Below are 21,940 nucleotides of genomic sequence, written 5' to 3' on the forward strand. Positions count from 1 at the left end.
TTGTCTATAAATTATAATAATCATATTAGCCCTCTATTGAGGTTGCAGGCTAGCAGCCAAATCAAAAATCAAAGCTAGAGTGGGGACAAGATAGGATTTAACTCCTGAGAAAACACAGAATCGAAATGTTCAATTTTAACTGTGCTCTAAATGTGTACCAAGTGTTCTTTTCCAGTAATCTCTGGTAAAGCAATGGCAGTGATATGCAATACTACACAGCTGCAAATCTGTCTCAAGGAAAACCACTGAAACTGCCCACACACTTATGAATGTATGTAGGTTACACATTGGCAGTGTTAAGGCCCAAGTCATTAGTCATAACTCTAATTAATTTAAACACTCAAGAGACAGGCCCCAAGCACAGTCCAGCTGGCAGAAGCCATTGGGAAACACACCCAGTCATACAGTTGTTAGTTAAGGACAACTTCACAATAAGCTTTTAAAACTGGAGAATAGTCTTATTTACTACAATCAGAACTTAAATACTACGCAACAATTTGACACATCTTGAGGTATGATTTTTTAGGCAACTAGTTTTGGTACCATCCTCATATTCATTTTGATAGCATATGGTCATGTGAAGGACAGATAAAAATCTCTGTCTTTCCCACCAGCCATCAAGGATATGTCCTATGTTGTTTGCAAAATGGAAGAAAAGCTTTCACAGCATGACATTGCCAGCTATACTGGCAGTAAGTGTCTTGGCAAGCTTCTATCAGTATCAACTGGGCTGTTGGTGGTGTTTGCAGAGTCTTTGCATGCCTTTTCGGTAGTTAGCTTGCTAGTTTTGGAACAGAACTCCTTATTGCTACCTTAAAAGCCCTTGCCATCTTGGAAGACGTAACATACCGGTTTTACAAGGAATCCTCATCCTGACCCTGCTACCACAAACACACTGGGTTGTGCGAGATACATTGGCATTATCAAAAGGCATGTTTCTAGCATTCCTGAAATACAGTAATGGACTGGAATGGAAGACCTAGGGCTTGTGCAGTTTCACCAGGGAATATAAACCAGTTTGGTCATGTTGCACTGTACAGGGGTTTTTCTAGAAAAAAATAGTAGCAGGGAGCAGACCCCTGCAACGCACCGAGGGAGCAACGCGACCGAGGTAGCGACGCGCCCGAGTCAGGGGATGGTGTGGAAGGGGGGTCTCCCCCCTTCCACGGTGCGAAGCCTTTGAAAAATGAATGATAAAATGGTACATTCTGAGGCTATCTTAGAGAGAAATTCTAGCTCTTGTGGTCATCCTGAAAAACTAAAATACTATCAACTTTTGGTAGACTTTGGTAGACCTTAAAATCTGGTAGATTTTTTTTGAAAATAACCTTTTGAATAGTGTCCTCTGGTGGGTTTTAGGAAGAGAAATTAACAAATTTAGATTTAAAATATGGCACAAATATAAACATATTGAAGACATCTGCTGGGATTTTGTTTTGGATGTGTGTGAAGCAGGAGCGTCCACACCTGGGAGAGAAAGCTTAGGAGCAGCTACCCTTTTCCTCCACATATTTATGTGAGGCCTCATTCTCTGCAATGACTGTGATCAAAACAAAGCATTGGAACAGAATGTGCCTCCAGAAGAGCTTTATCACAGCAGTTGCTTCCCCTTTTTTGAAAATAACCTTTTAAATAGTGTCCTCTAGTGGGTTGTAGGAAGATCAATTAACGAATGTAGATTAAAAATATGGCACAAAAATAACATATTAAAGACATCTGTTGAATTATAGTTAATGTCAGATATCCTCTGCTCAATTTTCAAACTCTCCCTCACTATATTACTTTTTTGCTCGAGCAATATTCCGTCACACCTGATACGATGCCAACGTGACCGTTTCAGAGTAGCCTACTTCAGAGTACATTTCCAAAAAAACGAGTCTGTTTCTCTGACTGACGTTTCAAAGTATGTACCTTGTGCCTGCCCAGCTCTGTGCCTTTAGGAACTCCAGGGCTATGTTAGCATTGTGTGTGGAGAGACGGAGCTCCAAGTTTGAGGCTTTAAAATGCGACAGTGACGTCTGGCATATTTAGCAGAGGGGTTTAACATTTCGCTCCGCAAATAATTCCTCCCATTCAGGCAAGAACGTATCTTCATATTTTCGTTTAGCTTTACGCTTTGCTGGATCCATGGCATTCTATCAGTAGATACTGCTAGTCTGGCTAGTAACTTTCTGAGACGGTGCACACATTAGAATGTTTAATGTTTGGAACATTAACGTTACTTGAAGACATCTCTCAAGATCGCGTGAAGACAAAATATACATGAATAAATACCCCATTCAAATTAGGCAGCTTTTTGTCTGTATTTCCAAATATATTGCGTGCAAAATATGCATTTTAGATGTTTGTTTTACAATATGAAAATTCTGTACACCAAGAGAAAAGTGAGTGAGCACTCGAGCTGCAGCCGAGCCGCACGTCAGCCGGCAAAGCTGCTAATAACTTTAACGTTAGCATGTCAACATGTCGACTCGGTCTGGGAAACTCCAATTCGGATCGGAATATTTTAGGAGTAATTATAAGTTATTTGAGGATCAGACACATTGTCAGGTGATGGTGTTGGGATATTTTTGCGGAGAAAAGATCGTTTTGAGAAATAGTGTATGTTGTAGCTTACAGCAGCATGTAAGTACAGATCCAAGTCTGACAGGTTCAGTCAGCATTTCGGTAGGAGGGCGCACGTCGGGAGTATCGGGGCGCAGCGCCCCTGTTCCCTTGTTTAGAAAAAACCCTGCTGTAAACACAGAAGCCCTAATAGTCCGTTAAAGTACCACTAGAAAAACTGCTTGATTTCACAACATTCAAAAGAAATAATACAGGCTATCCCAATTAATAAATAGCTTCCATCCCATCTCTTTTACCATCCAGTCCATCTGTACGCTTATCCTGAAAGGCTGCTGTATGCACTCTAGCATCTAACTAACATCAGTTGCATATGCCTGTGGGGATTACATAGCTTGTCCATTTAGATTAATGGTGTTTGCAATTTAGATTAAAGGCCATGAAAGCCTGGTTTTCCCAAGAGTGAAATCACAGCAAATCTTAGCTCCCCTCATTGTAGTGGCACAGAGCAGACAAATACATTCCAAACACTGCATTTCAAAAAGGGAATTTCAAGAGAGAGAGAGAGAGAGAGAGAGAGAGAGAGAGAGAGAGAGAAAGAAAGAAAGAAAGAAAGAAAGACTTTTCATTCAGATTCCTTAAAACAAGGAACAATGCTAGTACGCTTCATGATCCTACCCTTTCTCTTTGCTTTTTGAAATATTGTATTTTTTTCATTTGAATCTAAACCCAAGATGGAAGCCTTACACAAGTTTGTGGGACACTTTGGTGGAAGCCTAAGTATTGAAGCCTGAAAGAGAGGTCTGAGAAGACTAAGATGGATTACCCTGCTACCTGGGCTTGCTGTAGTGCCAGTTCTGCCTACTGCACTGTCAGTAAATAGTGATGGCTTATCTCTCCGAGCAAACAATTAAGGTTGGTCCTCTGCACTCAAAAACCACTCGGTAGTGCCGACTGGTTGGACATTAACTTGCACGCTTAAATATTAGCTTTTTACAACAGTCCAGGATGGCATTCCCTAGCAGCACTACAAAGCGGCACGTTTTATGCTTATGAAATCTTTGAGAAAATGCATAAGGCAGAAGTTAAAATACTAGTTTCAACTGAAAGGGTTAGACGCATTATGAAAATGTCTCAGAGTAGTTCTGGAGACCTTGGACATAAGTTAATTTCATTGTAAAGCAAACATAATGACCAATCTAGATATCTCCACCCTTACAAGGAACCAAAGTGATCGTTTTTGGCAGAGTCATAAATACCACAGATTACGTCATAAGCGGAGTCTGAGGTATGGGCCTCTTGGCGATGGTAATTACAGTATCCGTTGTGTTACCAAAACAGGTTCAGATGTTTCAGCCATCTGTTGACAAATGGTGAGGAACTAATGGAATGAATGTCATCCTAGGTGCACTTCCTTGATGTCACTTGATACCGGTCTTGCATGCTTTCAACATGGCATAACAAGTCGTTGAATCACAGCAGTGTAAACATTTTCACTTGCTTGATCAAGCAAGTAATAAATGGCGACTTGCACTGAAGCGTGTTAATAAAGAGGCTACTGGATAGAAACTCTGATACCCAAGATTACTATTTGTTTAACAAAGAAAAGGCTCCCGCTGCCTAAGTCTGACACCAAACAGGTCAACCAAAGCAATGACACAGAACATTCCTAACTGCACACCTTGTAAGGCAATAAGCAGGTCTAGAAACATTAGATCCATGGGAGATTTCTGTTCATGGGTGCTTCACAAAAACATAAACGCTTCTGGATTTTGTGATCGGGAGCGTGGTGACTGTCGAGAGTACAAACAGGAGAGCCAGTGGAAATAATCTGGATTACAGCGCATTAGAACCTACTAAATAGTCGCAGCAGCACCAGGCCACTGCCACAGCTGTACCCAAAGCGCCATTTCATAACCAACATGAGCCAACTGAAACAGCAGGAGCTCAGCCTGCTGACTAAGCAGTGTGAAGTAAATGCCACAGGGTAAATCACTTTTATCAACATCACTCAATATGGTACACTATGCAGCCTTCATTAAAGGCGTGGTGACTTTCTCTGAGTCACACTGGTAATTTCACTGAAACTGACCACCATGTAGGACACAAGTCTGCAGTGCTCTAAGGTGCAGCTGTACCCAATATCCCATTGCAATCACTGGAGATGACCAACTGCAATTAACCCTGACATCCTCATATGACGAGATGGTTATAGAAAACAGCAGGGTTAGAGATATAGTTCCCCCAAAAGGTTCATTCTGTCATTAACAGCTCAATCATTCAAAGAAAACAGAACAGCAAGAAAAACAGTTATCTGGCAAAAAGGCAGCCTCCTAAACAACGTTTCAACCATTCACTCAGCAAGGTAAAAAAAAGAGCAACGTTCTAAAGTAAAAGACCCTTTACTGTCTTGAACTCCATTGTGAAAGTGTGTACAGATAAAAACACCTGGGGTTCTATGAGCATGACAATGACTACATTTACAGAATAGGTTATTATCTAACTATGCCTCTACGACTCCTTGCCAGAGGAGATACAGTGAAAATGTCCATACCTCTAACACTGGGCCAGCTCCAAGGATGGTCTGCTCCACTCCACTGGCGAACCCTTTCTGACTGAGGGCAGTGAGGTGGTGGATAAGGAAGTTGGTGCTCTGCGTCTTCCCTGAGCCGCTCTCCCCACTGATGACAATACACTGGTCCTGTCGCCGCTGCAGCATGGTGTGGTAGGCTACGTCAGCCACGGCGTAGATGTGCGGCTCCAGCTTGCCCAGCTGGTGGTTGTCGTACATCTTCACGTACTTGGGATTGTAGATGGGCAGGAACTTGAAAGGGTTGATGACTATGAGGATGCTGCCCACGTACGTGTAGATCTTCTCCTGCTTGAAGCGGCCGCGCAAGTTGTCCAGCAGCGTCTTCTCGTTGAGGTCCGGCAGGTTGCACAGGTCTTCGTAGTCCTTGGGCGCCGGTTGCGGCAGGAAGCCGCGCTCCACCATGCGTCGGCGCTCCTCGGTGACGCGCAGCCACATCTGCAGGCTGCCGTAGTGGATGGAGCCGTCCACATTCTTCTCCCGCAGGAGGAAGCGGTAGTCCTCGCCGCCGAAGCGGTTCTCCAGGGCCATGCGTGGCCACAGCATCATGCGTTGCACCGGACAGTCGCTGGGGTTCAGGATCCATTCTTCGCCACCGAACTCCTTCACCTCCGCCAGGACGTAGAGCTTGGTGCGGTCCAGGTGAAGCCGGTCGATAACCTGCTCGATGACATCGGCGGCGTTGGTGTTTTTGCGAGCGCTGATGGGGCAGTAGATGGTGCCCTCAGCGATGACACCGGGGTAGATGCGCAGGGTGAACTCCGAGTCCTCGAAACGTCGTCTCCCCCCAACATCATGAAGGTTCATGTTGGAGCTGCAGTTCCCATGAGCACCGGCAGCAGCGGCGCGTCCTTCCAAGGGCACAGGAGACTGCTTCAAGACATTACCACTACATCAAACAGGGATAGAGGGACAGGGGTGGGGGGGAGAGAGAGAGAAGAAAAGAAGCGAGAGAAAAAGAAACAGAACAGAGATCTATTAAGGTCAATACAAAGCTCACAGTCAAAAATACTGACTCATAACCTCTCTGACTCATCTTATGGTTTTGATTTGAATTCTCTTCTCTCACAATCTCCTAATAATCATATCTTAGTTACTGAAAATTACAATACATTTACTGTTTCATTTAAGAAACTAAATAGTCTTTTGGGGCAGTCTGTGGGCAGACAGAGGAGCTGTTAAACAGCGTGGACAAAAGGACTGATCAGGGGTGTCCGGATGCACTGGGGTCACTATCTACCCTCCACACAGCACACTTTATTATTCCACTGCCAAGATAACCACATGGCACCTTCTCCAATGAACACACAATAGTGCAATTCAAGACCCTTTCAGATTGAATAGCCCACTATTCATTGCTGCACGCAACCCAATATATCTGGCAAACAAACTACTCCTATTTAACCACCAAATGGTCTGATTATTTACTGAATCATGAAAATCCAGAACAGTCACAGTCAAAGTAAAAAGTCAAAACATTCATTGTTTTCTTTCAAGGAAAACTCTTTCTTTCAAGTGTTATATGGTTGAACGTTGTACATGTCTTCAGCAATCAGGTACCTAATTGCACACTGAGTTAAATCAAATAGTTAGAAAATAAATATTGAAGGCATGTGGAAACATTTGTGAGCAGTTCATATTGGACCTTCTTAGGTTCTTCTTCCTCCACGTAAAGACTGGCTGGCTGACTAGGTCTATGCCTAAATAACTCTGTCTGCTTGCTCCATGGCGTTATTCAATCAAGCCATTCATTCTGCAGCTCAATGGCTTGATTGAATTCTCCCCCAAACTTTAAGACTGGCTCTGTAAGCCACACACACACACACACACACACACACACACACACACACACACACACACACACACACACACACACTCTCTGACATGGGGACATGCAAATACTTCTCATGCCCCAGTGCACTCTGCATCTCTAACCAGATTGCATAAGGATACACACACAAGGGTATTAGGATGAGCATAGCACACTTTGCCGTGCTATCTGAGGCTTTGGGTACCTCGCAGTGTGGCAGATGGTCAGGGCACTACTTAAAAGATAGGAGAAGATTTGCAGGAAGATTCTACTCACAGCGCCCACGTGCTTTCCTCTTGTTTACCACATCAGGACAATCGACTAATGGCTGTAGCTACTCTGGCAGCCCACACAAAGTTTTTACTGTCAATCTATTCTGGAAAATCAATACAGGCAAAGAGATGCTACCACATGCTATTTTAAATAGAAAGACTATGAGGTTAATACCACTTTCATTATATAATATGCTCTATAGTTTTGTATCGAGCATATCTCCACATATTGCACCCTGAATATGTTTTTTTCCCCAAACAGCCTGACTATACTGTTAAAACACTTTTAGTAGGCCAACAGCTTCTTTTAAGTCGTCTATGCTTATCTTCATATCACACTGAAAGAACGTGTTGCTTCCTGATGTCACGGACATAAAAGAGAAGCAGCAGCAGCTATCAGTCTATGTATGTTTTTGTCCTTGGAGGGATACATATTTGAAACAGTAAGTCATGCAGCCAGAGGACACAACGAACACAAAGAGCCATTCCTTTCATCTGAGGACAGAGAGGGGCTGTGGAGCCGATAAACCAGAGCTTCTGCCCCGCAGCACTGACACAGAGGCAACGCCCACTGCCCTCACCGCGTCCAGCTGACAATCACTCATCTCCCAAATACGTGTGACACTAAGTGGACGGCTCAGAGTCGTGGCACCACTCCGGCCACCAGCACCAGACCAGCATTGGTTTCTGAGTCAGGAAGGGCTGTTGTGCTGCACTGTCAAGCTATTTCAGCAGTTTCAGTGGCTGAGGTCTATTTTACAGCTCACAAAATCATTTGCTGTTACAAAGGGTTTTGGGATGTGGGCCAAAGACAAGTTTATGTAAGAGGAGAAAGTCATGATTTGCAGATGAGACATTAATCCCTAATTTAAATTAGAGATTACCTAGAGAATGGACAGCCTAAAAGGGTTCCTCCTCCATAGTGGTGCTATAATTCTCCTCACTCTGCTCTGTCTCGCTCACTGTCTGTCTCTCGTCCCAAGACGAGCAAGTCAAAGGGGGGGAGAAACCTGTAGTTCTACACTAAACAGACAGCAGATTACAGGGCTGACAGACTGCCGAGGGAAAACAACTGCAAACTGAACACGTCCACTGCCACTGAGCTCTGGTTTATTGTTCCTGGTAATTACCATAGATATATGATTACACAGAAAACGTACAACTTTCAAGACAACTTTCAAAAGCCCAGCGCGTGAGCCAAGCTGCGGTGAAATATTCATCTGTCAAAAAACATCCAGTGAACGGTGATTACTGAAAAAAAGTGGCCCCCGAGTCTGAGCCACAACTCAACTTTCTGCTTGAGCGCTACTGAGGGAGCCACATTGGTGGTGCTTAGGGTTTATCACAAGCAAATTATCCTGCAGTCGATTGCAGAAATCAGCAGGAAGCTTGAAGCATATGGCTCCCTTTTCATTACTCCATCAAAGAATTATAATTATTCCCATTATTGGGATTTCATGCTCGCTCTCATGTAGACGCTGCAAAGGAGCCTTGCCACCTAAGGGCGATTGAACCTTTGAAAAGCGAGGCACAATGAGGGATTGATCTTTCAGGAAAGACAGAGAGAGCATCTCGGTGGGCTTGATTCCCTGAGCAAGGCCATTAGCAAAACAGAACAGACAGACAGACCAACATTCTTGCTGTTAGCATTGCTGTTGCCCCACTAGAAGCAACTCTGAACATGAACCTCTCTCACACACAAAAACATAAACACAGACACACACACACACACAGGAGATAAAGCAGGCACTGGCTCGGGGGGATGAGCTGAGCTGATAATGAGGCCTGTGGCAGCTGGACGTCTGATTGATCTCAGGGGCAGAGGGGAGACAGAGGCCCACAAGGACTGTCTGCTCAGGCACCAACATGCTCCATGGACTGCCACTGCACTCTCCACCCCAAAATAATTACACGGCACAGGCTCTGGCTAAAATACACACGGAAACACCAGCTGAAACGCCATATGGCAGTCAAACAAGGCCCACTGCTGAAGGTACGTGGCCATCACTGTTAAGTCAAGACAGTGAACTTGCAGATTGCTCCAAGCTATGAAACTGTGCACATTTCTACAGATCATGTTCACATACAAGACCACTACAAGTCTATGGGTCAGCACACTCATTTTAAAAAGGTCAACCATCCTTTTTACAGGCGATGCTAAAGTGATGTTTGCCGTGGGCATTTTCCTCTTTATGTCTGTTATTGGCCGACTGAGTCTCTGCCCTCAAAAACACAACAAAGTATTTTTAAGAGACACTAAAAAAGAATAGCCAAATGGTAAACTTTTGATATGGTAAATTAGGTTTCATGGAAAACATACACTCCTTCCGATTCAGTACTGCTAAAAATCAGATGTTCCTTGAGCAGAGGATCCATATGTTTTGTTTCCTCACCCACAACAAATCAAATTTTCCTCATGAGTGCAACTTCAACTTACCTCACAATTTGGAGGGTATCAACACGGACCATGGACCACAGCACTTACTATTAGCGCTCTTGCAAACAAAAGGAAATCTGAACAGCGTCCCAGCGTATGTCTTACTTAGCAAGTAAGAATATTACAAGAAAAAAGTTTTGTTTAAATTGTTCTGGGCAATGTCAAGTCAGGAATGCACAAAGTAATGAAGGAAAAAAAAAAGAGCAGTCGTTGCAAGCCCTCTGGGCTGTAAGAATCCATTAGACAGGACGGGTCACAGGGTCTGTGCAGAGAACCCAGAGGAGTCATTGGCTTCCAAAGCACGTTCCTCCACAAGGCTTCATCTGGCAGCTCAGGACGAGCGGAACACAGGACTCACAGCCCAAACTCACACACCACAATAACGGACAGGACGCGGAACGGCTGGATCTCTGCATATGGACACTGCTCGAGAGGCGCTAGCAGCCTGCATCCTCGACCTGTGAGTAATCCAGCCAGGAGTGGCACATGCTGATGACAAGGAGCTGGTCTCGAGCCAATCCCAAACAGGTGCCACTGTGAGGAGGGAAAATGGGAGCAGAGAAGCAGACTGAACTAAGCCTTTCCTTCCAGAGGTAACGGAGCGACTTCTCTCAGGAGCTCTGCTCTGAAGTTCTATATCCTGTGCTGGGCTGTGACAGCTCAGTCCGCAAACGAACGGCCCCCAAAAACCCCAGGAGGGCCCATCCACTCTGGAACATCCGCCACACGTACGAGGCAGGCAGAGAACAGCAGCAGCCCCTGTTTGAAGGAGGGAGGCATAAAAACTTCCCCCAACTACCACCAGCACCCCCCCTCAGGCAGATCAGATCCTTTCCTCTGCAAGCTCTGCCACAGCCCCCTGCTAGTCTCCAGTCCCCTGTTGTGAAATGGACACACTCTCCCAGCTCCTCTCCTCTGCCTTTCCTCCTTCAACAGTTCCCTCTCTCCCTCTCTGAAGTGTTCACTCACACTCACACACATACACACTCCACTCCTTCAGCTCTCCCAGCCTGCACGAATGACAAGGAAGTGGCGGTATGTGAGAGGTTTGGCAGCTGGAGGGCGTAGGCAAAGAGCAGGGAGGGGAGGGGAGGAGGGGAGGAGGGGAGGAGGGAAGGGCAGAGGAGGAGGGAGGGAGAGGGGAGTGGACTGCAGTTTCCTGAAATCTGATCACTGGGAGGGAGGAAACGAGGGAAGGAACAGAGAGGTAGATACATACATGCATACATACAATGATACAGTGAGAAGGAAGGAGAGAGAGAGAGAGAGAGAGAGAGAGATAGGCAAAGAGATTGAGAGATTAAAAGGAGGAAACAAAACGAGAAAAGCAAAGCAGATGGAAATAGAGAAGGAAAAATACTGTTGCGCACTAACAGTGACATAGCACATGACTAGCCTGGGGAGAAAGAGACAGAGAGAGAGAAAAGAGAGAGAAGAAGAGAGGGAAGAGGGGAGGAGGAGGAGCAGGAGCGGGAGGGAGGATTCCTGAGGTCTGCACACAGTCAGTCAGCAGGCTGTCAGAGGAGCTACTGGGAGGGATGGAAAGCTGTAGCCTCCCACTCCTCTCGCCAGGACCCGTCACTCTTCAAAGTCCCCCTCTCTCCCCCCCACTCCATTTTAGCTGGCTAGAGTTACAGGCTGCGGCACACTCCACTATACTCACAAAGAAAAAACCCTCACGTCACACCAGCACCAGCAGGCTACAGCTGGGAAATCTTAACAGTCATGGAAGTCATGGAGGCATCTGCTGCGTCATCACCAAAGTCCAATGGAAATGACCAGGCCTGTGAGTCAGTGCCAGGACAAGACCACCCGGGACAGCCGACACGTCACCAGGAAAGCAAACCGCAAGGCGAAAACTGACAGATTTTTCTAATAGCAACTTAGTTAGCTCAGCTATCAGCTGCCAGCTATCAGGCCTCCAGCCTCTGGTATCACAGAAGGACACCGCATTTCAAAGGACCAAAAATGGCATCATTTAGATGTAGGTTCACCAGACCCCAGAGCCCATATCTAAAGGGAGCACTCACACTGACGCTCTCCTCCTTGCCCAAAGACATTAGCCAGCTCTGACACAATCCTGCTGGATTCACTTTTCCAGGCCTGGCTGAGAGACACCGCTACTAAATGATGTCCTTGTAATGCTGCTCAGTGGGCACAGACACAAGAGGGGAAGTGAGCGCACACAGAAGAGGGTCATTAAGGACAATGGCAAACGCTCATGCCAATGCCTCAGCGTCCTTGTCCTCCTATTTGTTTTCCACCCATATTAGGTAACATTACAACGCTACTAGCCACACAAAGAGTTTGCTCGTGTCGACAGACGTACAACTGCTTCCTCGGAAAGGCACTACTATGAAATTAAAACTCTGAGCAAAGACGAAATATGGAAACTGTGACGCTCCGATGACTGATTGGGATGAAACAGTATGAGAGCAGTGAAGCTCTCTGATTAATTGGAACACCACATGTTGTGGCGGCGAAAAGCCATCTGCACGTAAATACAACATGTGGTCTTCATCTGGGATCAGGCGAAACAAAAGCCACGCTCGCTTGGCCATTAATCAAGTCCTTTTTGCAACACTGTCTGTACATATCTCAACAATCAATGAATGTCCACTGGAAGACAGATTTGTACAGAGAGGATTAACCTCTGCAGCCAAAGCAATTGAACTGAACTGTGCAAAATGTTTGCATTCAAAATAACAGTGCATGAACTGGAAGTATGGCCAAAAGCTGCATTTCTCTTGGCATCATAAATGGGTGTTGACAGAACAGATGGAGGTCAAATAAACAGCACGTGTCTGTCTGAGTTACCTCTAGAACAGATGATCGCTGTTAATATATTATAAACGGTGTCACGCTTATTCAAATCACACGTTTGTGTGTGTTATAGGCCTGTGTTGATATGTGAGGGCGAGTGAGAGAGAGGTATGATAACCTTAGCAGAAGAGAGAGAACAATACTGGAATGACTAAGCAATAAATAAACAGTGCCTGGCTATGAGACACTCTCTCCTGCCCTCAACTGTGAGGCCATACTTTATTTATTAAGTCCTACTTAACCACTATAGCTGGCTGACTGGATGGCAACAAAATAGCCAAATCTGATATTCCAACACTCTTATTACTGTAGATGCTGTAACCAAAGCTGGAGCTGTACAACTGACCAACTGTTTTGTACTGTGTGCATCCACAGTAGCACATGGCTTTACACTGCAGTCTTCAAAGATAAGACGTAACATATCAATATAGCAATATGGAACTTGATATATAGCTCACTATTAGCTCACAGCTATCTAAGCCCTGGCACTAGTTCAAGCACACATCACAGCTCTCTCGGGTGTAATTAAAGATGACCTCTGAGTGTGCTGGATGAAGACCACTCCTCTCACACTCACACACACACACACACACACACACACACACACACACACACACACACACACACACACACACACACACACACACACACACACACACACACACACACACACACACACACACACACACACACACACACACACACACACACACACACACACACACACGAGCGAGCATCTCCGAATGAGAAACAACTGCCTCCTCTACTGCTCAGTTCCACTCCCTCATACTGCATTCCGTCTATTCCGGGAACCACACGCGTGTGTGCGTAACGCACGGCTCTGACAGGTGTCGCGAACCACATGCCGATCTGGGCAAAAACACAGGCCTGTGTGTTCTCCCTGGTGTGGCGAGGAGCTGTGGCGGGCGGGGTCAGACCGTGAGACTTCTAAATGAGAAGTCTGTCTGCAGATGCTGCATGGTTTTAACTGCTTGAGAGAGAGAGAGAGAGAGAGAGAGAGAGAGAGAGAGAACTTCTAAATGAGAAGTTTGTTGCAGATGCTGCATGGTTTTAACTGCTTGAGAGAGAGAGAGAGAGAGAGAGAGAGAGAGAGAGAGAGAGAGAGAGAGAGAGAGAGAGAGAGAGAGAGAGAGAGAGAGAGAAGGGGTACTCCTGCTGTGATGCTGACTATAGTGCATTTTTTAAATTCACATAACTCTGCATATTTTGATGCTTCATGCTCTCCCACAAAGAGCAGACATATCCCAAACATGAATTTGTAGAATAGCTGCTGTTCATTTTGCAGCTACCTGACAAATACAATAGCATACTAGGCTAAGGAACTGTGCATTTTGGATGCAATCCAAGGTAGCAGACTACTCAAAGAACAAAGCCACGGTAATTGAGAGCTCACTCTAGGTTTGAATGTCCATGCTTGATCATGGACCCATTTGTAGTTACCAATTCAGATGAGGCATACTCCAGTAACAGTCTTTGGTTTTAAAACTAAACACCATGTCCAGTAGCACTAAGACTATATCAATATTCTGCCTAGCCTGTCAATATTTAACTAACTTAACATTAATGTAACATACATTTAGCAGTGGTCAAAGAAACACAAAACTCAAAAGTCTTTCTTCTGTTAAGAACAAAATGAGTATCTATGAGGCTACAATAGTAAACATTGCTAATGCTAAATGCTAAAAAATATAGCCGCACCCCCTGTATGTCACCCCAGGAGACAGCCCTGCCTAAACAGGCACATTTATTGCCTCATAAACAGAGCCCTCTGGAAAAGAGACATCTTGATTCTGACAAGTTAAGACAGAGAGCCACAATAAATGAAAAGATGAAAGTACAAAAAAACTTAAACCTGTGCAGATCAATGAGAAGGCGCATTCCTACTATCAGTTTCCTTTCCCATCCAAGATGGAAGAGGTTGTGTTCAAAGTTTTTTTTTTTTTTTTTTTTTTTTTTAAATCACTGTTCGTTTTCTGATGAAAAATTGACGAATGGTTGGAATGGTGAAAAGGGGTAATATTTCCTCAGGGTTTTGACATGAATGTAAGTAAGAATTGACCATATCACCACAACTAAAAGGCATCACTTGTAGAGGCTATCAAAGACAGAACCAACATTTAGTTACCTCATCTTACTAAACAACTGCAGCTGGTAAAGTAACATCTTATTACCATCTCATTAATTATTAATTATCCATTGAGTAGAATATAAAACCTTCTGTCATCGTGCGACCTTGCCCTTACACAGCATGTAATGTTACAAAAAGGCAGTGACACGAACGTTATCTGCTGCTTCCTTGACTTGCTCAAAGCGATAAGGGAACACTGTAGCACACAGTATCATATCTGACCAGAGGTTTGAAGAAGCTGTATGAACACATTCTGCGATAGAGAATGACAGCTCACAACACAACTGAAACTGTAGATTTCAGGCTGAAACTAGGAGCTGAGGGCAAAGTAACACTTCTCATACTGTATATGGGGCAACAGGACATGGTTATTCTCCATCAGAATTCCCTTTAATCTTTGGAAAATGAAAAATGCAAGAGGATTAATATTGGTTGCATGGAGGATATGCCCCTTGCTTGCTTTCTGAAATTAAACAGCATACTGTCAATGCACAGCTTAAATCAAGTTACCACCATCACATAACACGGACAAAGGTTAACCTGTCCCCTTACTCATATGCACTGAAACAGGAAATTGACTCATAGCTGAAGGTCAATCCAGCCACTGTAAATCACCTAAGTTTCACTTTAAAATATCCAATGAGTCATTACCCTGGTCTTCACTGTGATGACTTAAACTCAAGTACAAATAATGACTAACAGACAGTACAGTGGCTACACATGGATAAGATGCAACCTGTAAGTCCCCCAGTCATTCCAGAAGGCACTGACCCAATACATACAGAGAACAGGTTCAGCACATCTCAGACTGCATACAACTCAACAGGGAGGAGATTCCGCAGGACAGAGCTTAAAATACTGACTGATCGGTCAGGCCCAAACCTGGGAGGAACATTCTAGGAAATACTGAAGTGATTGTATGAAAAGATTTCTAAGAATATTTATGCTAGCCGTCTTTAAATGAAGGATGAAGGTCTGCTGACATCACTCACAAAAGGTTTAGTGAGGAGAGAGGAATAGCAAGGAAGAGGAAAAAAAGGTGAGAGAGGGGAAAAGAGATGATCAGAGATGATGAGAGGTCAGCCAGAGACCTAAACAGACGCCACTTCAACACAGTTGAACAGCCAAGGTCTCCTTCCTGTCCTTCCAGTGGCACACCCTCTCCCAGGACAATGACCCCAAAAATAGGAGAAACCGGAAAAATGGACTCAAGGACTTCCACCGAACTACAAAGCAAGAGCGTGGTAGTAAATTTCACTTTTAGTCCACATATTGCGCAAAGGTTTCCTAGACCATGTGCACTTTGCCCTTGCATCTTCATCACATCTACCCAAAGCAGACTTTAACCTTAAGTATTGATGTTGAAAATAAACACTGACTATGCAATATTTATTTATTTACTTAATGAATCATGTCATATTGGAGATTCACTTGAATGCCTATTTAATAATCTCATCGAGACTATGGCAGCCCATTCTTTAGATAATGTTTCACAAGTTCGTAGATTAGGGTTTGAGAGGCTCCAGACACCTTTCAGTTCTAAACATATAGCCTACGTGCTGCCAAGACTTCCTGTGCAGAAAATTCCAGGGAATCAAGATGAATAGACAACTGCCTATGGACTTCTGCCCAGGGTATGAAATATTTCCTATATGAATCTTTAAGTTCTTTAAATGTCTTAAAAAGAAAATGTACATTAAAGACAACTTCAAGTACCAACAACGTCTAATCAAATGTTCTGAAACAAAGAGTACGATGTGCTTTGACTTGCATTCCAAAACAGACCAGACAGTTTAATGGCAGTACATAGCTAACAAGTGAAACATAAAGTCCTACCATTGGTTTTTATACTGTTCTGTTCTGAATTACGGCATATGTGGGCTCAGGGTTGCATGCTTCACCTGAAACTGTCAGAGGCATTCTAATGATAGATGAGTGTTGCTGACCTCACGCCACGGGCGCAGCTAACCTGAAACAGCAAAACAAGGCCACCATCACTGGCCAGGCCTCATGGGCCCCTTTGTGCTACTATTCACTATCTGAAAAGAACAGAGCCCTAACTGTGCAGCACATCCTTTTCAAAGACCATAATCTGCCATTATGGACCTGGTCTTGGAGCAAATAGATAGATAGATAAATACTTTTTTTAATCCCGAGGGAAATGTAGGTCATCCAGTAGTTTATACATTTATACACCTCACCGACATACATAAATCACATAAACATAAACATAGGGAGAACATATTCACACAGAGTGTTTAAGGAATGGGTACAGAATGCAATGATTGTGACAGTGTCGGTGTCCCAATATGGCAACTGTTTCTAGTTTATCACTGAGGAAAAAATGCAAGGACAGGGAATAGACAGAGAAGAAGTGCCTGCGCATAATAGAGAAGGTTACGTTTATCTTTAAGTTGAAACCTAGAATTCCCTCAAAAGAAATGATTCCTCTTCATGTGCAAGCTTTTACAGGAACATTTTAAGTACAAGTTCCAAAGAGTAAAGGCAGCCATCGAGGAATAGTGAGGAGCCAGCATGTTTATGCCATGTAGACTTGTTGAGGGAGTTCTTCATAACAACCGGGTGAGATAAAGGAGAGAGAAAGATGAAGGCTGGGGGAGGTTGGGGGCTATCAGTAACCTGGATTATCCACACCCCATTTCCCCCTCAGAATCCAGGCCATTAAGAAGAGCTGCTAGACTTAGCAGGGCCTGGCCTGGGGGCAAAGAGTAGAGCATGAGCATCCAAGAACCGATGCTCTTCTCCAGACGCACTGTCTGGAAGACCAAGACACACACACACACACACACACACACACACACACACACCCTCTCTCCCTCACACACACACACACACACACACACACACACACACACACACACACACACACACACACACACACACACACACACACACACACACACACACACACACACACACACACACACACACAGAGCAGATGCTTAGACTCAAGTCCTTGTTAAGACTCCAGTGCTGATGCTCAGTCATAATTGCTTTTCAGAAAGCAGATCTGAGAACGTGGGGGGCGGGGGAGTGGGGTAACCAAATCCCTTGTTGATTATTACATCTAATGGGCCTAAAGGCTGTCAGAGTCAGAGAGGTTTGAGTTCAATATTTCTGCTCCGAAGATCAGAGGGAAAAAATAAAACAGCATATGGGGGAAAGACATCCATGGTGAGAAACAGACATTCACCAGGGCTAAACCACGATCAATGTCAAAAAAGACTTGCGTGGAAAAATCCTCATTCTGTCAGGATTCCCCATTCATCAGAGCCAATGCGATTTTGGGTTGCGGATTATTTCCAACAGGTATGGGCCAATAACAGGAAGCCACTCCTGGCTTTCCCACTACATGTCTGCTGGCTGATTCTTTTGATGGGCATTCATTTTAGAGCTGATCATAACGTACAACTGGATTCAATCTACCAAGCCTAAATACCTTGGATAAAGCAAGGGGCGGCTGAGGTAGCATGGTGTGCCGAGGGTCACGGTCTACACTATATAGGGAAACCGTTGCAAAAGGTGGAAAGAAAGGAAAGTACTTTACAATGTATTATCGACCCCACCAAAAACAGCACACTGCAGTCAAAGGCCAAGCCCAGCAACACCAAAGGGTGCAGAAGTAACAGCAGCAATCTCCCGAAATCCCAAATGCTATTCACATGTGCATGATGTCACTCACATTCTCTCGCTCATGCGCACGTACGCATGAATGCTCTCACACACACACACACACACACACACACACATACACACACACACACACACACACACACACACACACACACACTAAAATCTAAATAAAATCACATTCCATTCATACATCCAAAAACAGTGAGAACATCTACTTGGTGCACCTCCAAAGTAAATTGTAAATCACAGAGTTCTATTTTAAGGCCAAGCATCCTCAGACCACTGGGATGACCTAACGTCTGCCCACAGAGGCGCACAAGATGAATGTGGCAAGCTGGGCTCGCACAGGGACGCTAAACAGCAGCTTCCCAGGTCAAGAACACACTAAGCACAACAACGCAAAAGCATATCAAGTGAAAGGCACATCAAAAGAACTACAGCCTTTCTGTTTTGTATACATGGCATTCATTTACGGTGTATATCACTCCTCAATATACGTCACTGAGAGGAGTGGACACATGGGAGAAATTTACAAGAATAACACGGTCAGCCTCTCCAACGACAATACAGAAGGAAAGCATAAGGGATGGGTGATAAAACAATTTGAACAGCTATATGTTTTTCTAGGCAGCGTTGCAGGCATCAGTCAGCTCACAAGGAGTCTAGTTGTCTCCCCCCCCTCGTACAGCCATTCCTCTAAAAGGGATCAATCAGAATCATGCCTGCTAAATGAAAATGTGATTCACTTCAACAAAAGGTCACAGAGGTCAAATCAGAATCGTAAATAGACACACCTTCCATCTCCTTCGTTTCATTCTCCCATCCCCACACCCAACACTTCTATCCAATGATGTGAAGACATCCGTTTAAGCGGTATCTTTGCTCCCTGTAAACCTATGACCTCAGTATTGCTGAAGCAGTTAAGCAGCCGGAGAAATACAGCCTGGCCTTTGCTCCTCCAACAGCATCAGGCCTTCTCTCCAACGTTCCACTGACTGTATGACACAACAATGCGAAGCATGACGTGAAGCGTGATCTTCCAAGTCCATAATCTGGGACAGAAAAGACTGCAACTACCTACCACCAACCGTGTTTCCCACCCAAGTTTCCTTGATAAGTGAGTGTAAATATGACTTCTTCTTCATTCATATGAATTTAAATTATACAAACAAAAGCTCTCAGCCTCTCGAATAATAATACTTATAATAACAATAACAAGGAGAGAGATTCATTCAGACTACACATTCCTTTCAAGGGGGAGATGAAACGGTCATAGCTTATCAGAGGTTCTCAGTGAGGATGAAAGAGGTAAACAAACAGCAACTAGTCTAAGGCAGATGAAAATAGAAAAATACTCCCAGCAAAGCAAGAAAGGTTGAGGTGCACCAAAGGACCCTCCTGATGAGACACTTGTCTAACGATCAAAACAACGGGTACACTACACACAAATAAAGCACCACAAAACAAAGCCTGAATATACTGTACTCAATACAGTGTGATGAAACAAGAGAAGTCAGCTGTTTGCTTTTTATAATTAGCCTATAAACTGTCAATAGGCTAATAATATTTTTTTTATCACCATATTTTCCCCTACAGTACATATGACTGCATTTTTGAAAACACAGAACCACATGCCTGGGGATTATCCAGTGCCCCTGACAGCCTAACATATGGCCACTGGGAGCGAGTGCAGAAAACACCACAGCTGTGTCCACACATAGCTTAAGCGCTTTCGACCAGTGTGATGAATTTACATGAGGCACACAACAAAGATCAGCCCCACACCATTACAGCGAATACATTCTCTAGTCTGGCAGATCAAGATATGGGAAACAACACGGCTAAATGAGGGTTTCTCAATGGGTCTAAGAGAGGGGAGTCTGTGGGGTTGAGTCCACTCAATGAATCAGATAGTGTCTGTCTATCTATCTAATGGAGGACTGGTCTCCTGACAGTCCACAAAGCCCCTCGCGTTTGAGATTCTCGCTCTTGTGTGAACCTTGACACGACTCTATTTGCCAACTGAAACAGGAAATGGAAAAATTGAACTGGAATCTTATCAAATAAAACAGATGGATGTTAATGCAGGGAAGGCCAATGAGTACAGCCTAAAAACGTAAAACAACACAGACAAAAAAGGGTGTGGGCATTAGATAGGACAACCTTTAAAACACTGAAAGGTACTTTTGATTTGGCATATACTAAAGCAAATATGAACCCCAATTTTTTAGAGTGGCTAGTTAATAACAAAAACAAATAGGCTACGTTACTCATCCATGAAAAGAGAGACAATAAGTGCATTCAGCTGATACATTTTGGTTTTCAAAACACCAGAGAATAGGATAATGGGTGACAATGAATATAGCATTCAATTATGTGCGTAGCACCCAATTATGTGTAGCATTCTATGAATTGTTCTTGTTAGTAGGGTAGGTCAGAATAATTTGAATGTTCACAAAATCAAAACAAAAATCCCTTGAATCACTAGCACTTCACCATGCAAGAATGAGAATACTATTTCTTTGTGCCTTACTTATGATTCCATGACACTATGTGCATATTTCCATAGAAACAGGAAAAGCATGTTTTAGTCTATGGATGACCAATCGACTGGGGGACACACCTCTAACTTGCACAAGAAGAATTGGCGTGTTTCAACTATTTTAAGCCTAGCTTCATGACCCATGAAAGTTCCACTTCAGCTGTCCTTCCTTCATCACCGCCAGTCTGACAACCCCAGTTCACTATCCAACACACCCGACAAGACTCCCAGAAAGATGGCCATTATTTTTAATTTTTCCAAATATTTACGATTTTGCATTGATTTATCTTAACGGTGTGTCCACACTGAAGGTGACCTCCTTTTAATAGTTTATGTTCCGTGAATAATAGATCTAACTTATTACGGTTGTTTCCCAGCTGACTTTCCCCACATCCTCTCTGGGTTTCCTGTGATTGTTCACACACTGAACTGTTTCATGACAGAATTTCTAAACAAAATGGATTCTGTTATGAGGTCAGATCATGCCATTTCATTATCGGCAAGGGTAAAAAATAAATTTGAAAAAAAAAAACAGAGCCAATGTGACTGTCAAATGAAATGATGAAGCCCTCTAGCTGATAAAATTGACAAAAATCTAGGTGGCTTAATAATTTGAAATGCTTTTTCACCAAAACACTGAATTCTTAAATCCCAGAATCCCCTAAAATGTGTTCAGGACTGACGTTATGTAACGTTTAGGCTACAACTGAACAGATTCCCCAAAACAATGATTCCTGAAGATGAAGCTAATTGCACCAATCTGCCACTGTAATAAACCCTCCTACTCCTCCACTCCCACCCTTAGCTACTAATGGTTCTGCACATCAAGCACAAAAAACTCCACTGCAGAATTTTCCATGTTGGCCGTGGCAACATGGCAACATGCAAAATCTGTGATAAGCTACCTCTAAAGGCATGAAAGAGCACTGGGATGGACTGAGAAAATAAAACAACAACATCTCATACTTTCATTATGTAGCAAGCTGATCCACCACAAACTACACAGGCTTCATGACCACATCATGAGGCCAACTCCTTTTCAAAAGCGGGGAGACCATGTGAGGCAACACATGACCAAACACAGTAGCCATTGCGCTATTC

At 43.9% G+C, this 21,940-nt stretch overlaps 1 protein-coding gene across 1 annotated transcript in view; it reads right to left on the minus strand.

Annotated features, from left to right (window-relative positions):
- Positions 1 to 10,521, minus strand: part of myo9aa (myosin IXAa) — an 85,008-nt gene extending 74,487 nt beyond the window's left edge. The window contains 2 exon segments of the mRNA XM_080843712.1: positions 5,117 to 6,041; positions 9,672 to 10,521. Of these exon segments, the coding sequence (XP_080699838.1) occupies positions 5,117 to 6,041; positions 9,672 to 9,703 (957 nt within the window). The 5' untranslated portion in view covers positions 9,704 to 10,521.
- Positions 10,522 to 21,940: the final 11,419 nt, after the last annotated feature.

Source organism: Sprattus sprattus (assembly GCF_963457725.1).
Source record: "Sprattus sprattus genome assembly, chromosome: 8".
NCBI classification, from domain to species: domain Eukaryota; kingdom Metazoa; phylum Chordata; class Actinopteri; order Clupeiformes; family Clupeidae; genus Sprattus; species Sprattus sprattus.